The sequence below is a fragment of the Octodon degus genome, unplaced genomic scaffold (genome assembly GCF_000260255.1).
Source record: "Octodon degus isolate 3935 unplaced genomic scaffold, OctDeg1.0 scaffold00001, whole genome shotgun sequence".
Classification (NCBI taxonomy): Eukaryota; Metazoa; Chordata; class Mammalia; order Rodentia; family Octodontidae; genus Octodon; species Octodon degus.
Window position 1 is genome coordinate 37,681,505 of NW_004524577.1, and position 19,140 is coordinate 37,700,644.

The window sequence follows — 19,140 nt, forward strand, 5'->3', positions numbered from 1 at the left end:
TTAGTGCATTCCAAAGTGAGTTATAGGTATTAGTGTATTTTATTTTTAAGTACTTCACTATTTAGATGGGTAAATAAAATTCAGTATTTAGCTTCTTTTTACGTAGATTTACATATAGTGAGTGAGGTTGTCAAGGGTGTATAACTGATTGCAAACATTACTGCTTTTCCCAGAAAGTTCTCTTGTGCTCCTTTCAGTCAGTCCCAGCACCTCCTCAACCCATGTGGGCAGCGTCTCTGATTTTCTTCATTATAGGTTAATTTTTGCTTCTTATAGAACAGCGGTGGAAAACCTATTTGATTATTATAAAGTGTGTGTGTCTCAGTTACTCTTCTCTCTTGCTAGGACAAATACCCAACACCCAAATTAAAGGAAGGAAAGGTTAATTTAGCTCGCAGTTACTGGAGGTTTCCGTCCATACTCAGCTGGCTCCAAGGCAGAGTGGCACATGGTAGAGAGCAACTTTTCATGGTGGCAGCAAAGAGCAGCAGAGCAAAATGGGAGGAGTAGCAGCAGCAATGGCACCAAAGAGCAAGTCTGTCTCCCTTAAGTTGCATTCAGGCTACATGCCCCAGCTGGGGTATAGCACTCACACCCATAATCCCAGCAGCACTAAAACCCATAATCCCAGTGGGTCATGAGTTAATCTCAAACTCTAGAAGTCCCCACCCCATGTCTGCATGAGGCTTTGTTGGGACAACTAGACACAAACCATAACATTCTGCCCCTGGACCCCCAGAGTCTCATGCACATCCCTTTGTGCCAAAGCCATTTTAGTTCATCTCTAAAATGGACTAAAGTCCCAACAGTTCCAGCTTTGCTGAAAAGTCCAAGTCCCAAGTCTCCTCCAAGATCCAAGGCAAACTCTTAGCTGTGAGCCCATGTACAAAAGAAAAGTTACACACTTCCAACATTCAGTGGCCCAAAACAAACATTACCATTCCAAAAGGTACACACAAAGGCTGGCCAGATAGCTCAGTGGACTAAAGCTCCTGCTTAGGCAGTACCCAGGGGCTGAGGTTCAATCCCCAGTGTGCCCTGCCAGCCCCACCCCCAGGGCACACTGAGATGAGATTGAGACTGGGCATGGTGGCGCATGTTTGTAATTCCAGTGCTTAGGAGGCTGAAAGCAGGAAATCCCTGAGTCCAATCTAGGTAATGAGACCCTGTATACCTCTATTAAATAAATAAATAAAAATAAAAGGTACACACACCAGGATGACAAACACTGGGACCAAAGCAAGTCCATAATCCAGAAGGATGAACATTAAGTCCTATAGGTCCAAGATGATGCCAAGGTCTGCTGCCAGCCGGAGCATTAGCCAGGCTTGCTTCTCTCTTGGCTGTAGGGATCAGTTGCCTGGATTGCTGAGCACTGTGACCCTGATTCTGAGGAATAAATTCTCCATGCCTGTATCATTCTGGAACCTGGTGTGGCCACTGCCACCATCTGGGACATGGGGCTCAGCGGCTTTCCCCTCACAGTCCTTCTCCCTTGCAGTTCTGAGGCTGCAAAGTGTGGATACCTGCTGCCTCCTGTGATGCCCTCAGGTCATCCTTTTGATTCTCTGGTTCCTTCCTGGCAATAGAAATCCTGTCAGCTCTATCCCTGCAGTTCACAGCTTTATTGGAGCTTCCTTCTAGCCAAATTCACAACATTCTAAACCTTCCTGCTGGGCTCTTTGCTTTTGATTCTCAACATAAATCTGACTAAAAGCCCCAAATGGCCATGCCACTTCCTCAGTATTCTGCTACTTTGAAATACCTTTTGCCAGATTCATCAGTCTGATATGGGGAAAAAATGAAACTCCCAACCTGAAAGGTACCTGGGACAAGTTCATGTTCTCTACAACCAAAGAATGAATTTTAGAAACAAATGGAAGTTACCAGAATATATTTATTGGGCAATAGAAAGCTCCTGTCCAAGAGAAAGACAGAAGGGGCCACTGAGTGGGTTGCCCTCAAATCTATCACTTCTAGGGATTTTTGTAGAGTAAAACCATGTGGTGAGGCAGGTCAAAGGTGGAAAACATGGGAACTTGCTAGAGGGCAAGAGGTGGGCCAAAACTATGGCCAACCAGTAAGACTACAAGCATCATTGCTCAGGTAAATTGATTAAATCCAGGACCAAATGGGAAAGTGAGTCATGTAGCAAGTGGACATGAATATGGAACAGGGTCTCTCCCTGTTGGGGGTTGGGTTAGTGACTCATTTGGGCTCTTTCAAGGTGATTGATGCCTATTTAGAATATCAATCCCTGATGCCCATCCCTAGGGAAGTATAATACTGCATTTGTTTACTTTTGTCTTGAGATCTGGTCTGCAGTGGGGGCAGGTCTGTCTCTTCCAAAGTTGCAAAGTCTCCTTGTCTTCCATGTTGTCTCCTTGAGGGCCTGGTGTTGTCTGACTGCCTATAGTATTTCTATCTAATTCAGCTGCCTACAAGTCCACTACCCGTAAGCTCAGTCTCAGGCAAAGTCTCTGGACACGAACAAAATTCAGACAGACTTTGGGCCAAACCATAATATAATCAGCCAATGCCGTCCTTCCCAGAAGGAAGGTCTCTACAGGCCGGCTTCCTACCAACCTTCTGGTCTTCCGAGCTCTGACCAGAATCTCCCCACAGAACAGCTGAAGCTGCTCCAGCTCTTCACTAGCAGGTGACCTCTCCAAGCCTTCCTAGTTCTTCCCATAAGCCGTCCCAAAAGTTTGTGATCCACATGGTCAGATTAGTCACAGCAATGAACCACTCCTGCGGTACCAAATTCTGTCTCAGTTGCTCTTCTCTCATTGCTGTGACAAATACCCGACACCCACATTAAAGGAAAGAAAGGTTTATTTAGCTCACAGTTACTGGAGGTTTCAGTCCATTCTCAGCTGGCTCCAAGGCAGAGTGACACATGGCAGAGAGCAACCTTTCATGGTGGCAGCAAAGAGCAGCAGAGCAAAATGGGAGGAGTAGCAGCAGCAATGGCACCAAAGAGCAAGTCTGTCTCCCTTAAGTTGCATTCAGGCTACATGCCCCAGCTGGGTGTAGTACTCACACCCATAATCCCAGCAGCACTAAAACCCATAATCCCAGTGGGTCATGAGTTAATCTCAAACTCTAGAAGTCCCCACCTCATGACTGCATGAGGCTTTGGTGGGACAACTAGACACAAACCATGACAGTGTGTTACTGTGTTTTTCTTTTACAACCAAAGCTGTTGTAGAGTTGTTTTTCCTAAACTAAGACCTCAGTAGTCAAGTTTATACAGATTGGCACTTTTTGATAAATAAGTGGGTTATTGGGTTGCAGCTTAACACTTGGTCTGTGAAAGGTTTGCCACCACATTACAGAGTGCCATATCAATAGGATTGTACAGCATCTACTCTCTGATGAACCGTTTCGACGTAGCACAGTGATTCTCAGGTGAGCCCTATTGCTTGTCAGTAGTTTCTCCCCTGAAGGTTGAAGCAGTCATTAGTGATCATTACTTGTATGAATTACAAAGAAATCATGGTATTCTTTTTTTTTTTAAGCCAAAATACTTAAAAGAAAAACTTTCCTTCTTAACAGTGGGTTACCCTCGGGAGCAGTTCAGATAGGAGATGCAAAATGGTAGCGATACTTCCCTTGTACTGCCACTGGTTTTGTTTTGCTTTCTTTGTGGTACTAGAATTGAACCTAAGCTCATCACCCTGAGCCACAGCCCTTTTCTATTTTTTTGAGACAGGGTTTCCTAAGTTAGTGGTGGTGAACCCATAGCACATGTGCAGCAGCCAGCTGTTTGTTACCCTTGAAAGCTCCAAAGCTCGCCAGCACTGCCCTAAATTGTTTACCCTGGCCTCGAACCTGCAGTCCTCCTGCCTCGACCTGCCAAAGTGCTGTGATTATGTGACTGTCCCAGCTCCCCAACTTTATTCCTAAACAGGTAGATAATGAGGGATTTCCTTCCTCATTATGAATTCATACTTAAGCATAGTTGATGGGTTTCAGTCTATTTTGGTTGTTGTTCTTACTGTTGCAAATGATTCGGTCAGTACTGTGAAGAATCAACCAACAGAAAGGCAAAAAATTTTGCCAGCTACTTCTTAGATGAAGGACCAAAATCTGGAATATACAATACACTGGGAGATTGGGTCATGCAATCCTTTTGACATGGTTGCAATAGAGAGTAGCTTTCTAAATGACTTTTTCTTTTTCTTTTCTTTTTTTTTTTTTTTTTTGAGACAGGGTTCCACTATATAGCCCAGCCTGGCCTTGAATTTCTGATGATCCTCCTGCATCCAGCTTACTAGATTTCAGTGGGACATCATTTTCCAGGCTCCTCTTATGTATATGGTCTCCTTACTGAACATTTCTGCCCCACACCTGGGCCCAGCCATATCCCAGGGGACTCTGGTTTTCTCTAATTGAAACACTACTTAGAGACTACACTCTGGTCACCAAAAGAACTCATTGTTGCGGGTGGTCCTTGTGTCTGATGGCTCTTCCAATGGAAAGAGTTAGGGATCTCGTACTGGTATTTTTTATTTAAAAACAGATCTGTGAGTTTGTTTGTTTTACATACTTAAGCTACCTCTCCTTTCTTCTGCACTAGAACACCCAGTGCCCAACAGCAGCTGCTGAGTCTTCATTTCCTGTGCCCACAGTGAACACAGCCTCTGAATAATGGTCCTGCTGTCAGCACCAGCAAGGCAGCTCCTAAAAACAGGATTAGGATCATTCATTGATCTGAATGGCTCTCCACAGAAGCCGTGTGCTTTAGTTACTTGGAGTAGTTCCTTTGCCACAGCTCAGTACATAAATTCATGTGTTTTATTTTGCTTTTGCTTTTTAAAATTCTTAATCATATAAAATGCTAAATTATCCCCCAAAGTCAAATATTTAAAGTACATATTGAGAGAAGTCTAGTTTCTCTTCTTGCCTCTTCTGCTTTATTTCCTTCTTCTGGATAGTATCCTTTTTTTTTTTTTCTGTATTTTATTTTTGAAAACAGCTGTATATACAAATGTTGTGATTCAGGCATTGTTTATACATGTACGAATGAGACCATTTATGGTGATAGAAATCAGAAGATAGTTGCCTGAGTCGACCTAGAAAGAATCTGAGGAGGTTTTCTGGCTTGATCTGCTCTCATCTTGTAGCAAAAGAATATCGCACTCGTGTATTAGCTTCAGTTTCACCCACCTTACACTCCTTGTCAGGAAGCTTAGCCTTATCCACAAAGGGTTTTAAAGAATGACGCTGCAGTAAGTGTAGTGTTATAGTAAGGACTCTATTTCAGGAAAGGAGAAAAACAGTACAGTAGTTCCTTTTTATCTGTGGTTTCAGTTATTAAATGGAGAATTCCAGAAATAAACTACTTCTAGGTTTTAAATGACATACAGCTCTAAGTAGCCCAGTGTAGTCTTAGACTGCTCCATTCTGCTCGGGGCCTGACTCACCCCTTTCTGGCGTATCCCTGCCTGCCAGGCACTTGGTTGCTGTGTAGTTGGCAGATGGATTTCAGTGCTCTTACAGTATTTATGTTAAGGAAAACTTACTGTGCTTAATAATGCCCCCAAGCCCAAGAGAAGTGATGCTGGCCATTTGGATATGTCAAAAATAAACTGAACAATATTGCCTTTAAGTGAAAAAATAGTTCTCTGTTAAGGAAAGGAAATAAAATGTGCTTGGGCTGCTGTGGTCTGCAGTAAAGAACAAATTTTCTACCTATAAAATTGTTAAAGGTTTGCTAGTTTTGCTTTCACACCTCAGCCACAAAAGTTACAGCCACACTGCTTAATGAAAACTTAACTGAGATGAGAAAGGCATTACATTTGTACGTGATGACATGAACAAAAAGTGCTCTGATTGACGTCAACATGTTGCTCCATAAGAAAATTCCAGCAAGTGACCCCAAGTCATTTATAAGTGAGGGATGCTTGTTCAGATTCAGGATTAGACAGGGCTGCATGTGCTGACAGGGAAGCTGCTGCCCCCGCGTTTCCAGCAGAGGTGAAGTTGGCCAAGGAGAAGGGACACTGTCTGGAAGAAGATGCCCATGGAAGCCTCTGTGCACTAAGGAACAAAGAAGCCACCAGGGCATAAAATGCAGAAGGACAGATTAACTCATACAATATGACCACCCTTCAGGACATATAGTAAAAGCCTAGCATAGTAGATAAATGATGAACCTATTTGTTTTCATCAAAAATAAAAATTATCTGCCTTTCTTCTGGCAGCATAATCAGAAAACATGACAGTCATATTGTTTATAGAGTGGTTCCCTCAATTCTTTGTCCCAGAAGTTAAAATCCTTGGGAGAGGAAGGGTTGACACTTAAAGTCATATTAATAATAAACAGTGCATCTGGCCATTTTGAATGTTTGTTACAAAAATGGAACTGAGAAGGTGGTATTTTTGCCTCCAAATATAATTTCATTGCTTCAGCTATAGACCAGAGAATGCTTTTGTTTGTCAAGTCTATCTGGTTTTCAATCGCACATCATGCAGAGTTGAAAATCATTCACTATTGATAATGCAGTAATGTTCAGCAAAACTGCATGGATGAATTGAAAACCAGAAAGTATAACTGCGCCTTGAAGAATTTGTAGAGCGGAGCTGTGAACGATGTTAAAGGTTTCCCAGGGAAGTTGGAAAGTCTTTCATGCTGTGAGATAATTTAGTGAAAGATTTGCCAACATGCCTAAAGAAGAAGAACAATATACTAAAGGATGTTGAGAAATATTAACAGATGAGTAATTGAAAGTACTTGTTGAGTCATCTGTGGAGAAAGAAGGTGAAGAAGAAATTGAAACAGAAGTGGCAGTGTGGACTTTGCAGAAAATTCTGTAGTGGTTTGAATTGCACAGACATTAGCTAAATTGTGGAACATGGGCCAGGGACATAGCTCAGCGGTATGAGCACCTGCCTGGCAAGCGCAGGGTCCTGAGTTCAATCTTTCGTACCAAAAATATAAAATAAAAATGACAGAACATATTTCTCAAGGGGAATATATGCCTTTACAACCACCTAAGAGTTATAGCCTCTTTGACAACACTTTGGTGAGTAAAACAGAGACAATTTCTGATTTAAATGTTCTTCCAAAATCAAGTATCAAAGATCTCCACCCACGAGTATCATCTGCTCCAGATGCTATCATGGCGTGATGCTGTGTTTACTGAACGGGTGATCCTCCTTGTCCAAAAGGTCAGTGGCATCAGAGTGACATCTTTCTGCCATTGTCGCTTACATTACTCCATCTCCTTACACAGACACTGTCTCATCTCACATTCATGAGCAAAAAGGTGGATACAAAACAGACACATTGAGAGAGACCACACTCCTATAACTTTTATTACAGCGTATTGTTAAAGTTGTTTTTTATTGTTAGTCTCATGTTGTACCTAACTTGTACGTTAAATTTTATCCTGGGTGTGTATGTGTAGGAAAAAGAATAGAGGGGTTTGATCCCAAATGAAGTATCGGGCATTGGCGGGACACCTTGGAATATTTCTCTGTGGATGAAGTGGCCTGGTAGTAGCGTCACGAGGAATGCATCAGTAGGGCTAGAGCGTGAAATGCTGAAGGACAGCATTTTTAGATTAAAAATTTGAAAATAATTTTTAGATGTAGCTCAAACTCAATTTGAAGGAAAGGTTAATTTTAAGAAATACTATTTATTTTATTTTATTGAGAAACAAATATGAATGAGACAGTTTCAAAGCTGATTAATAGGACAGTTTCAATAATCAATACATTGTACATTATTATCTTCTTACTGGTTATCCATAGTACAAGAAGCAGACAGGATATCCTGTCCAAACACTATTAGTACACATCTTTCTCTCATTGAATTAAGTGAAAGTAGCTATATATCTATCCTATTTTGTATATACAAATACAAAATGTTCTTTCCTTTGTATCCCCGTTTTTTTGTTTAGTCCTGTCAGAGGTGGGTATTCTGTTGGTATCTACATACTATAGGTGCTTGAATTCAGCAAAACAATCCAACACTGTCCAGCAGTCTATAATAGTAGTAGATTATCCTCAGAAGTTATTGACTTGAGCCTTTTACAGCTCAACGTATTAATATGGCTTTACTTTATATACCTCATTTTTATACTTTTCTGCTGGACGGTTAAGACCAAGATAAAGCAAGACCTATATAACAAGAAATACAACTTTTGTATCTGATAAGGTCAGTCAGGTACCCTCAGGATTTATCCTGTAGCCCTGCACCGCACCTTGTGGATCCTTTGTCATTGTCAGCCATGAGACTGAGTCATGGCCATTGCTTGACCAATTTGTTCTCTGTGAAAGAATGTTTTCTCTCCATGTGACTCTCCTTAGGCACACTTTACGTCATCGATCATGTTGCTCTATGGCCCCATAATCTCCTTGATCAGAAAATTTGGGACACAACTGAATTACATGATATTACACTACAGGTTCTCCTATGTCCTGAGTCTTTACTGACCTTGAAAGGCTAGGGCCAAAATGTTGGCTGACCTTGCAGCCTTTACTTTTCTCCAATTTTGATCTGCACACTTAGGTTGTTAACCCTCCAAAAGAGAAGCTTATTGTTAACCTGCAATATATGCAGTTCGGTTTACCCTAACTATCTGTCTAAATATCAAACATCTTAGGCATATCATGGAACAGGTATTTTCTACCAAGTATTGATATGTTGAACTTTAAGTCTCTACAGAATATGAAGGAAAAATAATTTTTAAAAACTAGAAATAAGCATTTACATATTTTTACAAAGAAATTTAGAAATCTAACCATATACAGAATTGTAACAGGACAGACCTGTGACCTTTTTTTTTCTTTTTCTTACGTCTTTTTTTCACTTATTACCCTTTTTTTGAAGAAAAAAAGAAAAAAAAACTTTTACTTGAGAGACGGTATGGTAATAATTGATATGTTGTAACAAGAAGTACATGTTTAGAAGACCAGAATGACAGGCCTTCCAAACATGATCCTTCTAAGAAATAATATTTTGAGTAATCTATTTACTGTAAACTTTCCATAGTATTTCTCATCAAATTCTTTTCAAGTTATTTTTCCTTAACATTTTTTTAAAGCCTAGTTTTAATGACTTCTTCCATTTTTGCATTTAGGGCAACAGAGAAGTTTAAAGATTGTAAAGCAAAACCTGACAGCCCTGGCTCATGCCTTGTTGAATATGCTCCTGTGTATTTTGTCAACATTGAAGTCTGGGTAGAAGCTCAGAATGCCCTTGGAAAGGTTCAATCTGATCCTCTCAACTTTGATCCTATAGATAAAGGTATCTATTACCCCAAATCTAAGAGTTTATTACAATGGTTTATAAATTGCTGTCCAGATTTTAATTAATATAAGAAAAACATTTGTCATCTAATCAGTATTAAATATAATTTTTAAAAAATAGCTGTAATATATCCATACTCTCAGTTGTTTTCACTTTGTTTCTCATTTTATACCATTGTAATTATAATTTACTATACTTGTTCCATTTTTGTTCTCTTTTTAAAGTTTTGATTTATTACCAGGCATGGTAGCCCACACATGTAATGCCAGTACTCGGGGCTGATGCAGGGGGATTACCATGAGTTTGAGGCCAGCCTGGGCTACAAAGTGAGTTCAAGGCCAGCCTGAACTGCATGGTAAAACTTGTGTCAAAAAGACCAAAAAAATTTTTTTTGATTTATCTTTCTTTTAATATCTGAACCAGAAAAACCATAGCAAATATACTAACTTGACAAGAAAAACTTTTCTTAGAAACTTTTCCATTGTAATAAATAACATAGTGTCATTTCCAAAAAAAATTAGTTGATTTGGTAAGAAAAAATGAATATAGTACTATAATAAAGAAAAAAGTACATACATGACTTTGTTTATAAAGCTATACAAGTAAAACACAATCAACATCAGGATTTGTTTTCTTTTTCAGTGAAGCCCAGTCCACCTCGTAATTTATCAGTGAGCAACTCTGAGGAGCTATCCAGTGTCCTTAAATTAACATGGCTCAATCCAAGTGCTACGAATGTTATGAGGCTGAAATACGACATTCAGTATAAGACCAAAGATGCTTCAGCGTGGAGCCAGGTAAATTAAAAGTTACTGTTTGTTTAAAAAGTCTTTCTTGATGCTCCTAACCTAAAAGTTTCAGTCATTTGTTGAAGGTCCTGAGTCCCAGGTTATATAAAAGCTGTTGATACTCAGTAAGGGCAAACCACAAGACACCTAGATCTAAAATGCTATATAAACAGGAACTAGGGAAAGACAAAGGTGGTGCAGGGTGACAAGGAAAACGATTCCTGATGAAGAGATGAAGGGAATATGGACAGTAAAGAAGCATGTTAAGTAGGGATGCAAAAGTAGAGACCATGTGGATTAAGGTAGATCAGGCCAAGTTCAGCTTGCCACCTTGTATTTTAAATAAAGTTTTATTGGACTATTAGCCATGCTCCTTTACATATTGTCAGTTTTTGTGCTTTGAGAGATAATTGGAGCAGAGACTGGCCGCCTATAAGCCCGAAATACTATCTAGCCTTTTGTAAAAAGTTTGCTAACCCCAGAGGTATAGAAAGGGATTGGTGGGAATTTGCAAAGGAAATGAATGATGTACCCAGATGTGGAACTATCAGCAAAAGAAAGACCTTGGAACCTTTTAAAAGCTGTCACCATAGTGTTGAACGTACTCATGTTACTCTTTGTTATGACAGCAGTGATTACTAACAGCATGCTTTTGATTTATCTATTTATTGCTCTGTTGTAATAAAGAGCATATAAGAAATTGAACCTAAGACCTTTCTACTTCTGAGCTCCCTATTTGCTTTCTAAAGGACTCAGTACAATCAGAAAAGGTAACAGAATTAGTGACTTGTATAGTACAAAAAGGACATATCCCTAAAATTCTTCAAAATCATTTTAATCTTACAGAACTAAATTCAGCAATACAAAACACCTAATATCTGTTTTGTTTCTATTGTTGAAATGTTAGAGTATTAGAATCAGATTAATCTGTATTTTTTTGTTTATGAAAAGCAAATTTATCTACTCAGGTAGCTGTTATTTTTCTGGTGGGGCTAACTTTATGCTTCCGTTCCCTGTCCAGTTCCACACTCTGTCCTTCCTCCCACTACTCTTCGCAGTGTCACACTGACCCACATGGATATCATTTGTGGGTTCCATTAAGTCTAACTTTTTGTGAGCTAATTGGTTGAGGGAGCCCAGCTGGAGAGAGGAGGGGTGGCAGAGAAACGGTGGCAGGTTGATTTCCCTGCTTCCTTCTGAGCAGGCTAAGTCTCTTGTCCTGAGTTTCTACACTTAAGGTAGCCCTCTGACGGTACCTGATTTCTTCCTCTTGAGCCTCAGGGTGGTAACAGTTTTGCCTGCCCCCAATCCCCAGCACCCCTTCAATCCCCAGCACCCCAGCACTGGCTTGACTGAGGAGTCCCACGCTCTTCTTGCCTTGAGTTCACTCTCAAACCTAGTAGCTTTAGTGATTTTGACTGTTCATTGATTTGAATTGATTTCTCTCCAGAGATTGTTTGTTAGTCTTGTTTCATTAAATTAGTTTCTAAAAGTACGCAATTTAGAAGTTCTTACATAACGGAGATTTTGTTGTTGTTGTTGTTGTTGTACATTTGTTTTATTTTCAGATTCCCCCTGAAGATACAGCAACAACCCGAACTTCATTCACTGTCCAGGACCTTAAGCCTTTCACAGAGTATGTGTTTAGGATTCGCTGTATGAAGGAAGATGGAAAGGGCTTCTGGAGCGACTGGAGCAAATACGCAAGTGGGACTACGTACGAAGCTAGTAAGTGAGCAGGTGGACAGAGAGAGGACAGGTGGAAGCCTGCCTGTGAGTGTGCCTGCTTCCACTGGTACAGACCTCCTTGCTTCTGTGATATCCAAGTGCATTATTAATGATATATGTATTTGCTTTTTAATTATCATGGAAGGGTGTCTGGGAGCCATCTGAAAAAGTGGAATTATCTTTTGGTAAATCCAGCATTTTATTCAAGGAGGGTGGCCCACAGATTCATAACTTGAGTAATCAAAGTCACACAAATTAACAGAATATACCCTGAGTCCTCACTAGCAGAAAGATATTTGTGTTATGACATGTATTCTTTTTTTTTTTTTTTTCCAGCAGCACTTGATAAATCTCTGATAAACGAATGATACTGAATTTGGTTACTTGGTTAATTTTCTTTTTCTCTTATAGATAATAGAGCATATATAGAATAGAATACAGAAGACACAAAATGATATAATCTAAAGTAAGACTTCACAAAGCAGTTAAAATTACTAAAATCTCTTTATTTTTCTATCAAATTTTGTTTTTCATTATTTTATTAGTTTTCATTAAGTGTATGAACATTGAATTTATTGTGGCATTTTCCTATACATGTATTCACTTTTTGATCATACTCACCCCTCTGGTCCGCTCCCCTGGGCCCCCTCCTGTTTACCTGACAGAGGCCCTTCTACTTCTTAACCTCACTCATGTGTTAGGTACTCATAAAAAAGTTATCTGTCCTGTGGCATAAGATACTTTTTTTGTTAGACAAAAAGACAGGAGTCGAACTCAAGACCTTGTGCTTGCCAGGCAGGCGCTTGTGCAGCTAAGCACTCTCCCCAGCCCAGATACTCACTTTGGAGCCTTTTCCTATTCACGGTCCCACCAGTTCTCAAGGCAGTAGCTACAGCTTAAAAGCCTCTCCTGCCCCCTGAAGGGCGAGTCTGGTAAGGCATGTGGAGCTGGGGAGCTAACTGGGGTCCCCAGCACCTGACTGGATTTGCCAGAGCAGGCACTTAAACAACTGAGCTAATCTGCAAGCCCTCAAACCTTGCTAAAATGATACAATGTCTTAGGCCAGAACTGACATTTCAGGTGAACCACATAGGCTAGGGAGAGAGCTCCAGTGGTCTGAGTGCCTGCCTGGCAAGTGCAAGAACCCGGGTTCAGTCCTCGGTACCACATTCTGTGCAGGCCACTGAAACCAGGCGTGGTGCTGGTTCCTGTAATCCCAGCGCTGAGGAGGCTGAGACAGGAGAATCACTACGAGTCCAACCTATGTAGTAAGACCCTGTACCAAATAAATAAGGAAATAAAACATTTTTTTTTAAATCAGATGAACCAAATAGAAGCAAGCATATAACACGAACAGCTGGAGGAAAGCTTTCAGCAGATGGAAGGCTTCCCCTGCTTACTGAATAGCTGGCTCTTTGTCTGTTTCATTTTGTGGTTTGTTTTCCACTTCCAAAACTATGAAGTGGAAAATTCTAGAAACAAAAAAAGAAAATTCCAGAAACAATTCCAAGTCTTAAAATACATTTTATTATGGTATGTTATTGTTTTATTATTATTGTTTATCTCTTACTATGCACACTTCTGAATTAAACTTTTTTTATGAGTATGTATAGGAAAAAATAGTCTGTGTAGGATGCAGCATTCTCCAGGGCCCCAGGCACTGCAGGCAGGCTTGGAATGACTCCCTCTACAGAGAAAGGCACCTGCAGCACGGTGCTTCACGTTGCTCCCCTGTCACTGTGCATCATCCCAGCCTGCAGTAAGAGACTTACGTAGGGGTTGTAACCGGGTACTCGTGTGATTTTTCAATTTGATATTTAGCACTAAGTAGAATCAACTGATTTTTATCTGATTTATCATTATTAAAATAAAAACTTTATGTTGAAGTTTTCTTATCTTTTAAATTTTTATTTATTTTATTTGTGATGCTAAGAATCAAACCCAGAGCTTCAACCTCTGAGCTATACCACCTTCCCTGTCCTGTCTTTTAAAAAATCAATAGTGTCAACTGATTTTCAAAATTATTATAAGATACTGCAAGACACTGTAGTCAGTCAAAGAGGATTTCTCTGAAGTCTAAGCAGTAAAGTGTTGGTCCTAAGAGGCAGTTATAAATGCAGAATAGAACACAGGATAAGTGTTAGTACGGACCCACGCAATCGGCCAGACCAGGCATTCTGACGGGAGTAGATTTATTGAGGGCATCAAGCAGGCTGGCTGACCAAGACAGCAGTGAACAAAGGAGAGACAGGAGACTTCATAGGGTCTTTTAGGGAGGGTGATCACTGGCTGGAGCAGCTGAAGGAGAGCTAATCTTGGCAGGCTACCTGGTATGTGGGGGACCTTGAACGACAAAGGAGAGTTTCATGGTTGCCTCCTCAGGTCAGTCAGGTGGACCTGTTCTGCAGTTTTGGGTTTGGCTCTGTGTGGGCCAGGAGGAGAGAGTTTGGGGGCAGGGTGCCTGGGAAACTCTGAATCCTGACCTATCAATAAGTAGATGACAAGGCTAGGGAAGAGGCCGCCAGCACAGAGATAAAAATAGTTATATGCATGAGTACAGGCTACATCCAAATTGAATAAACACCACAAGATTATTAAAAGAACACAAGATTCTTAGTTATTGCTTAGAGTACATTTGTATGTTTGTAATTTTGAGGTTAGGAAGAGTTTTATTATAATTTGTTGTCAGGTGTTGTAGCACGGGCTATATGCAAGGCTGAGGCAGGAGGATTGCTTGAGCCTAAGAATCTGGGGCCAGTCTGGGCAACATAGAAATACCTTGTTTGAAAAAAATTGGCTGGGCATGGTGGCACACCCCTGTAATCCCAGTACCCGGAAGGCTGCAGCAGGAGGGTCACCGTAAATTCGAGACCAACCTGGGCTAGTGAGTGCAAGGCCAGTCGGAAGTATGTAGTGAGGCCCTGTTTCCAAAAATATTAATAAAGGAATACTGTTGTAACTTACATGATGGGGCTGTCAGCCTGACTGAAAGAAGGCCCAGGCACGTTTTCCTGGGATGGGAAAATGCTGCTATAAAGAACAGATGACCGTATCATACCACAGCGAGACAGGTACACCTGTGTTTATAGTGTCCCAGTTTGTCAAAGCTTGGAAACAGCCCAAGTGCCCATCAACTGATGTATGGACAAGATGGAGTTTTTTGTTTTCTGTTTTAATTGTTTTTGTTTGGTACAGGGTCTCACTACGCAGCTCAGACTCGTAGTGAGCCTCCTGTTTTAGCTTCCGCAGAGCTGGGATTCCAGGCGTGTGTCACCACGCCCAGTCTCAAGAAGGAGCTTTTCATACAGTGGAGTCCTCCTCTGCCATGAAGACAAGCTTGAGACGTGTCTAGCTAGGTAGATGCGCCGTGGCCCTGCACTCTTAAGTGAAATACACTGGACACATGGAAAGACTGCCTCACTTCCCTGGTGTGGGAAACAAAGTGTAACTGAAGACCACAGTGTATAACAGGCGTTATGAAATAAGAAGTTGTTCATATGGAACGGGCAGCGGGAGGGGGAAGGGAAGAAGGGAAAAGAAAAAAAAACTAACAGCTTTTCTAAATAAGTCAGAAAAGAAGGGGTGAAGTGAGGGTAGGGGAATGGGGGAGAAAAGAACCAAGTTATGTACAAGTACAAATTCCCCATGATGAAAAACTTAAGAAAAAAATTTATCAGATTTTTCTGTATTGTGAAGACTTAAGTTTGTGTTTTCTGTAGGACCGTCGAAAGCACCCAGTTTCTGGTATAAGATACCATCCCATACTCCAAGCTCTAGATCTGTACAGTTCATATGGAAGGTAAAAAACACATTTATATTCTTTTATATAAATACATTTTTATGGTATGTGAGGACAGGTTTTTTAACAGTTAGATTTTTATTCATGTTAGATCAGCATAGCAGTTAATAACTGCACTTAATAAATAGAAACACAGAGCTTTAGAAGGAGGTCAGGTGCCCAATCTATAGGCAGTCCCGCCTAAGTCTTTGAGTACGGGTCTGCGAGAACATAAATTCGATATGAAGAGCCCTGCTCTGTACTTCATTGAATTTACCAGCCTGTTTCATAGAAAATAATGGATAAAATAATTTGGGGTAATCAAAATATGTGCTGATGGGCTGGCCAGATAGCTCAGTGGGCTAAAGCATGCGCTTAGGCAGGCACAGGGACCAGCTCCAGCCCGGCCTGCTGTGCTGGCCCTCCCCCTGGGTGCGCAGAGGCAGTGACTGAGATGGGGTATGGGGGCACGCACCTGTAATCCCAGCACTTGGGAGGCTGAGAACAGGAGGATCACTACGAGTCCAACCTACATAGTGAGACCCTGTAGACCCTTTATTAAATACATAAAAAATATACATATATGTGCTGATAAACACGTATATACGAATAGATCAAACTAAGAAAAGTAGGGAGAGAAGTGCTGGCGTATGCACACGTCACAGGCAGACAGTGCAGCGCGATGGTGCGGAGGTGGTCCTTGCCCACGCGGCTGGGCGCACTGTCACTCGTCCTCTGGTGAGTACCTTAGCACAGTAAGTTTTCAGAGGTGTAACATGATGGCAGAATTTGTGAATTTATCCAAGATTTGTAAAAATTTTTAAAACAAACTTTCAAAAAAAACCTTTCATTGCAGACACTGCCTCCTTCTGAAGCCAATGGGAAAATCTTGGATTATGAAGTGACTCTGACAAGATGGAAATCACGCTCACAGAATTACACAGTTAAGGCCACAAACTTGACAGTAGACCTCACAAATGACCGCTACGTGGCAATGCTCACGGCGCGCAACCTGGCTGGCAGATCAGATGCTGCCGTTATAACTGTCCCCGCCTGTGACTTCCAAGGTGCGTGTCCGTGGGATCCTGGGTCAGATGAGTAGAGATGGTGGGGTGTGGACGGAGCCCACTGGAAATGCGGGTAGTCGAAGATTATCTCCTCAGGGTCAGGGATGGGTAGAGTTTCAGAAATTGGCAGGCAATTCTCAACCAATCTGCAAAATACTTCTGTCCATGTGTGGCGGCCCTAAGCTTTGCTGGAAGCTACTTAATTCACTTAAGTGTTTCTGATTCCTTACCTGGTTTTGATATGCTTCAAAGTTTTGTGAACTTCATAGGCATGTGACTTAAGTACATTGTTTATAGCTGGCAAAACGGACAAAATAGCTGTTCCAAAATGAAAACTTTTGAAGAATTTGGAGAAAACAGGATTTAATTTTTTTTTTTTTTAATTTTTTTTTTTATTTTAACATTTATTTTGTGTGTGTGTGGCCAGCTCAGCCCACCAGGGGGCGCGGCTGGCTGGCATGTGGTGCTGGAGGATTGAACCGCGGTCCCTGTGCTTTGCCAAGCTTGTTCCAAGTAGGTGCTTTAGACCACAGAGCCATCTCTCCAGCCCCAGGATTTAATTTTTAAAATAAATCAACTACCATTCATACAAGTTATAAAGCAGTTTTCTCAACCACCTGAAGTGGCTCATGCCTGTAATCCCAGCACTCGCGGAGGCTGAAACAGTATTTGAATGTCAGTCCACTTTGAGCACCTTAGCCACTTAGTGAGACCATCTCAAAATAAAATTTTTAAAAGCTGAGGCTAGGGAGAGGAGCTGGGACATAACTCAGACTGTTTATGGAAATTCACATTGTATGCTTACAAAACTTGATAAATCATTGGTTTTGGTAAATGACTATAAAATACAAGTTTTAAAACTGAAAGTTCGCATTTGTAAATGTTCTTTTATTTTTTTTTTCAAAGTTTTATTGATAAACAGCAATGAGACAGTTTCAAATCCAATCAGAAGTACAGTTTCAACAAATAATACACTGCATATATTCTTCTTAGTGTGTAAATGTTCTTTTATTATGTTGATATCTTGTTTTAAAGCTACTCACCCTGTAACGGGCCTTAAAGCATATCCCAAGGACAACAGGCTCTGGGTGGAATGGACCCCCCCAGGGAGAGCCGTGCGGAAGTACATACTCGAGTGGTGTGTGTTGTCAGCTAAGTCGCCCTGCGCCCCTGACTGGCAGCAAGACAGTGGTACCACCCATCGCACCTATTTAAGAGGTAACCCTGGCCAGAGGCGCTTGCATTGGTATTCGTTCTCTAACCCATTAGAGAAGGTTTGGTTTGGTTTGGTTTTTTGCTACTTCTTTTCTAGTTTATAAACATTGTGGTCAAAAGAACCAATTTACCACAGCCCCACTAATTCTTGCTGCGTGACCCTCAGCGAGTCACTCTGTCCTTCCTGAACTGCACGGCCTCTTTATGGACAGAGCGGGCTTAGTCCTGTCTTTATATCCCAGCACTGTTTTGTCCCCAGAGGAGAACAAAGGAGGAATAAAGAGCTATGGAAAGAACTCACCTTCGCCACTGATTGACTGCATGTGTTCTCTGTTCCTCCTTTAACGCCCTCCTCCTTCCAGTGAGGAGGGAGTTCCCTGGAGCGTCAAGGTGGCAGCCTCTGCGCCAGGGAGGCTGGGCTAGAACGCAGCTTCCTCCTGCCTTTGGGCTGCAAGCACTAACCAGATAGAAAGTCATGATATTGTAGGAAATGGCTAATTCTTGACAAGGTATCAAGAAGTGGTAACACTACTCTCCTACAAGGGCAGAGGCACATTAACTGAGGAAATAGGCGATCTGTTGGAATAGTAAAGTAGTAAAAGCAGCTTTTCTAAGATGGACAGAGTATGCTTTATAAAAGGAAGAAAAAGTTACTGTAGTGTCACTGTGCGTGCTAAAAGAACAGAAGACAGATAATTTGGAAGGGTTGGAAATAAAAGAATGCCGCATTCAGGATGATTGTCCTAGTTGTAGGGACACCATACGGTTGTCCCAGTCCTGGCCACCAGGCCAGCCCTGCATTTCCCTGAACCTTACTAGTGGTGGTCTGCTCACCAGGGAGGCTCCGAGAAGCGGGAATTGAAGCGTTGTCAGCTTCTAAGTAAGGCCAGAATAATTTGAGATCTTGTTTTATATCTATATCCTGAATATAGGTGCATTCACTTTTTTTTGTCCTTTTTTTTTTTTAATTATTACTTATTTGATGCAGGGTCTCACCATGCAGCTCAGACAAGCAATGATCCTCCTGTCTCCACTACTTGGCTAGTAGTGATCCCCAGTGCTGGGATGACAGGCGTGCATCACCACACCCACTTTCCATGGCCGGCACAGTATGCCCAGGATTTGGGGCTGGCATGGCATGTGGTAGAAGGGACCGAACCTAGGTCCTTGCACTTGCCAGGCAGGCACTTAGAGTTCTGAGCCACTCCCCAGCCCACAATCACTACTTGTATGAACAATATAAATGTTTTTATCCATTGTATTAGTAATAAAATCACATTTGCTTTCATAAACAGTTTCACT

General features: G+C 41.3%; 1 protein-coding gene across 2 annotated transcripts in view; it reads left to right on the forward strand.

Annotated features, from left to right (window-relative positions):
* Il6st (interleukin 6 signal transducer) overlaps window positions 1–19,140 on the forward strand; it is a 51,075-nt gene that overhangs the window by 22,997 nt on the left and 8,938 nt on the right. The window contains exons 5-10 of one of the 2 annotated variants that reach the window (XM_004623089.2): window positions 9,093–9,259; window positions 9,905–10,059; window positions 11,619–11,778; window positions 15,498–15,577; window positions 16,413–16,623; window positions 17,659–17,841. In XM_004623089.2, coding sequence (XP_004623146.1) covers window positions 9,093–9,259; window positions 9,905–10,059; window positions 11,619–11,778; window positions 15,498–15,577; window positions 16,413–16,623; window positions 17,659–17,841 — 956 coding nt within the window. Of the gene's footprint in view, window positions 1–9,092; window positions 9,260–9,904; window positions 10,060–11,618; window positions 11,779–13,099; window positions 13,247–15,497; window positions 15,578–16,412; window positions 16,624–17,658; window positions 17,842–19,140 lie in introns of those variants that run through there. The other variant, XM_023708849.1, reaches the window with a different exon arrangement.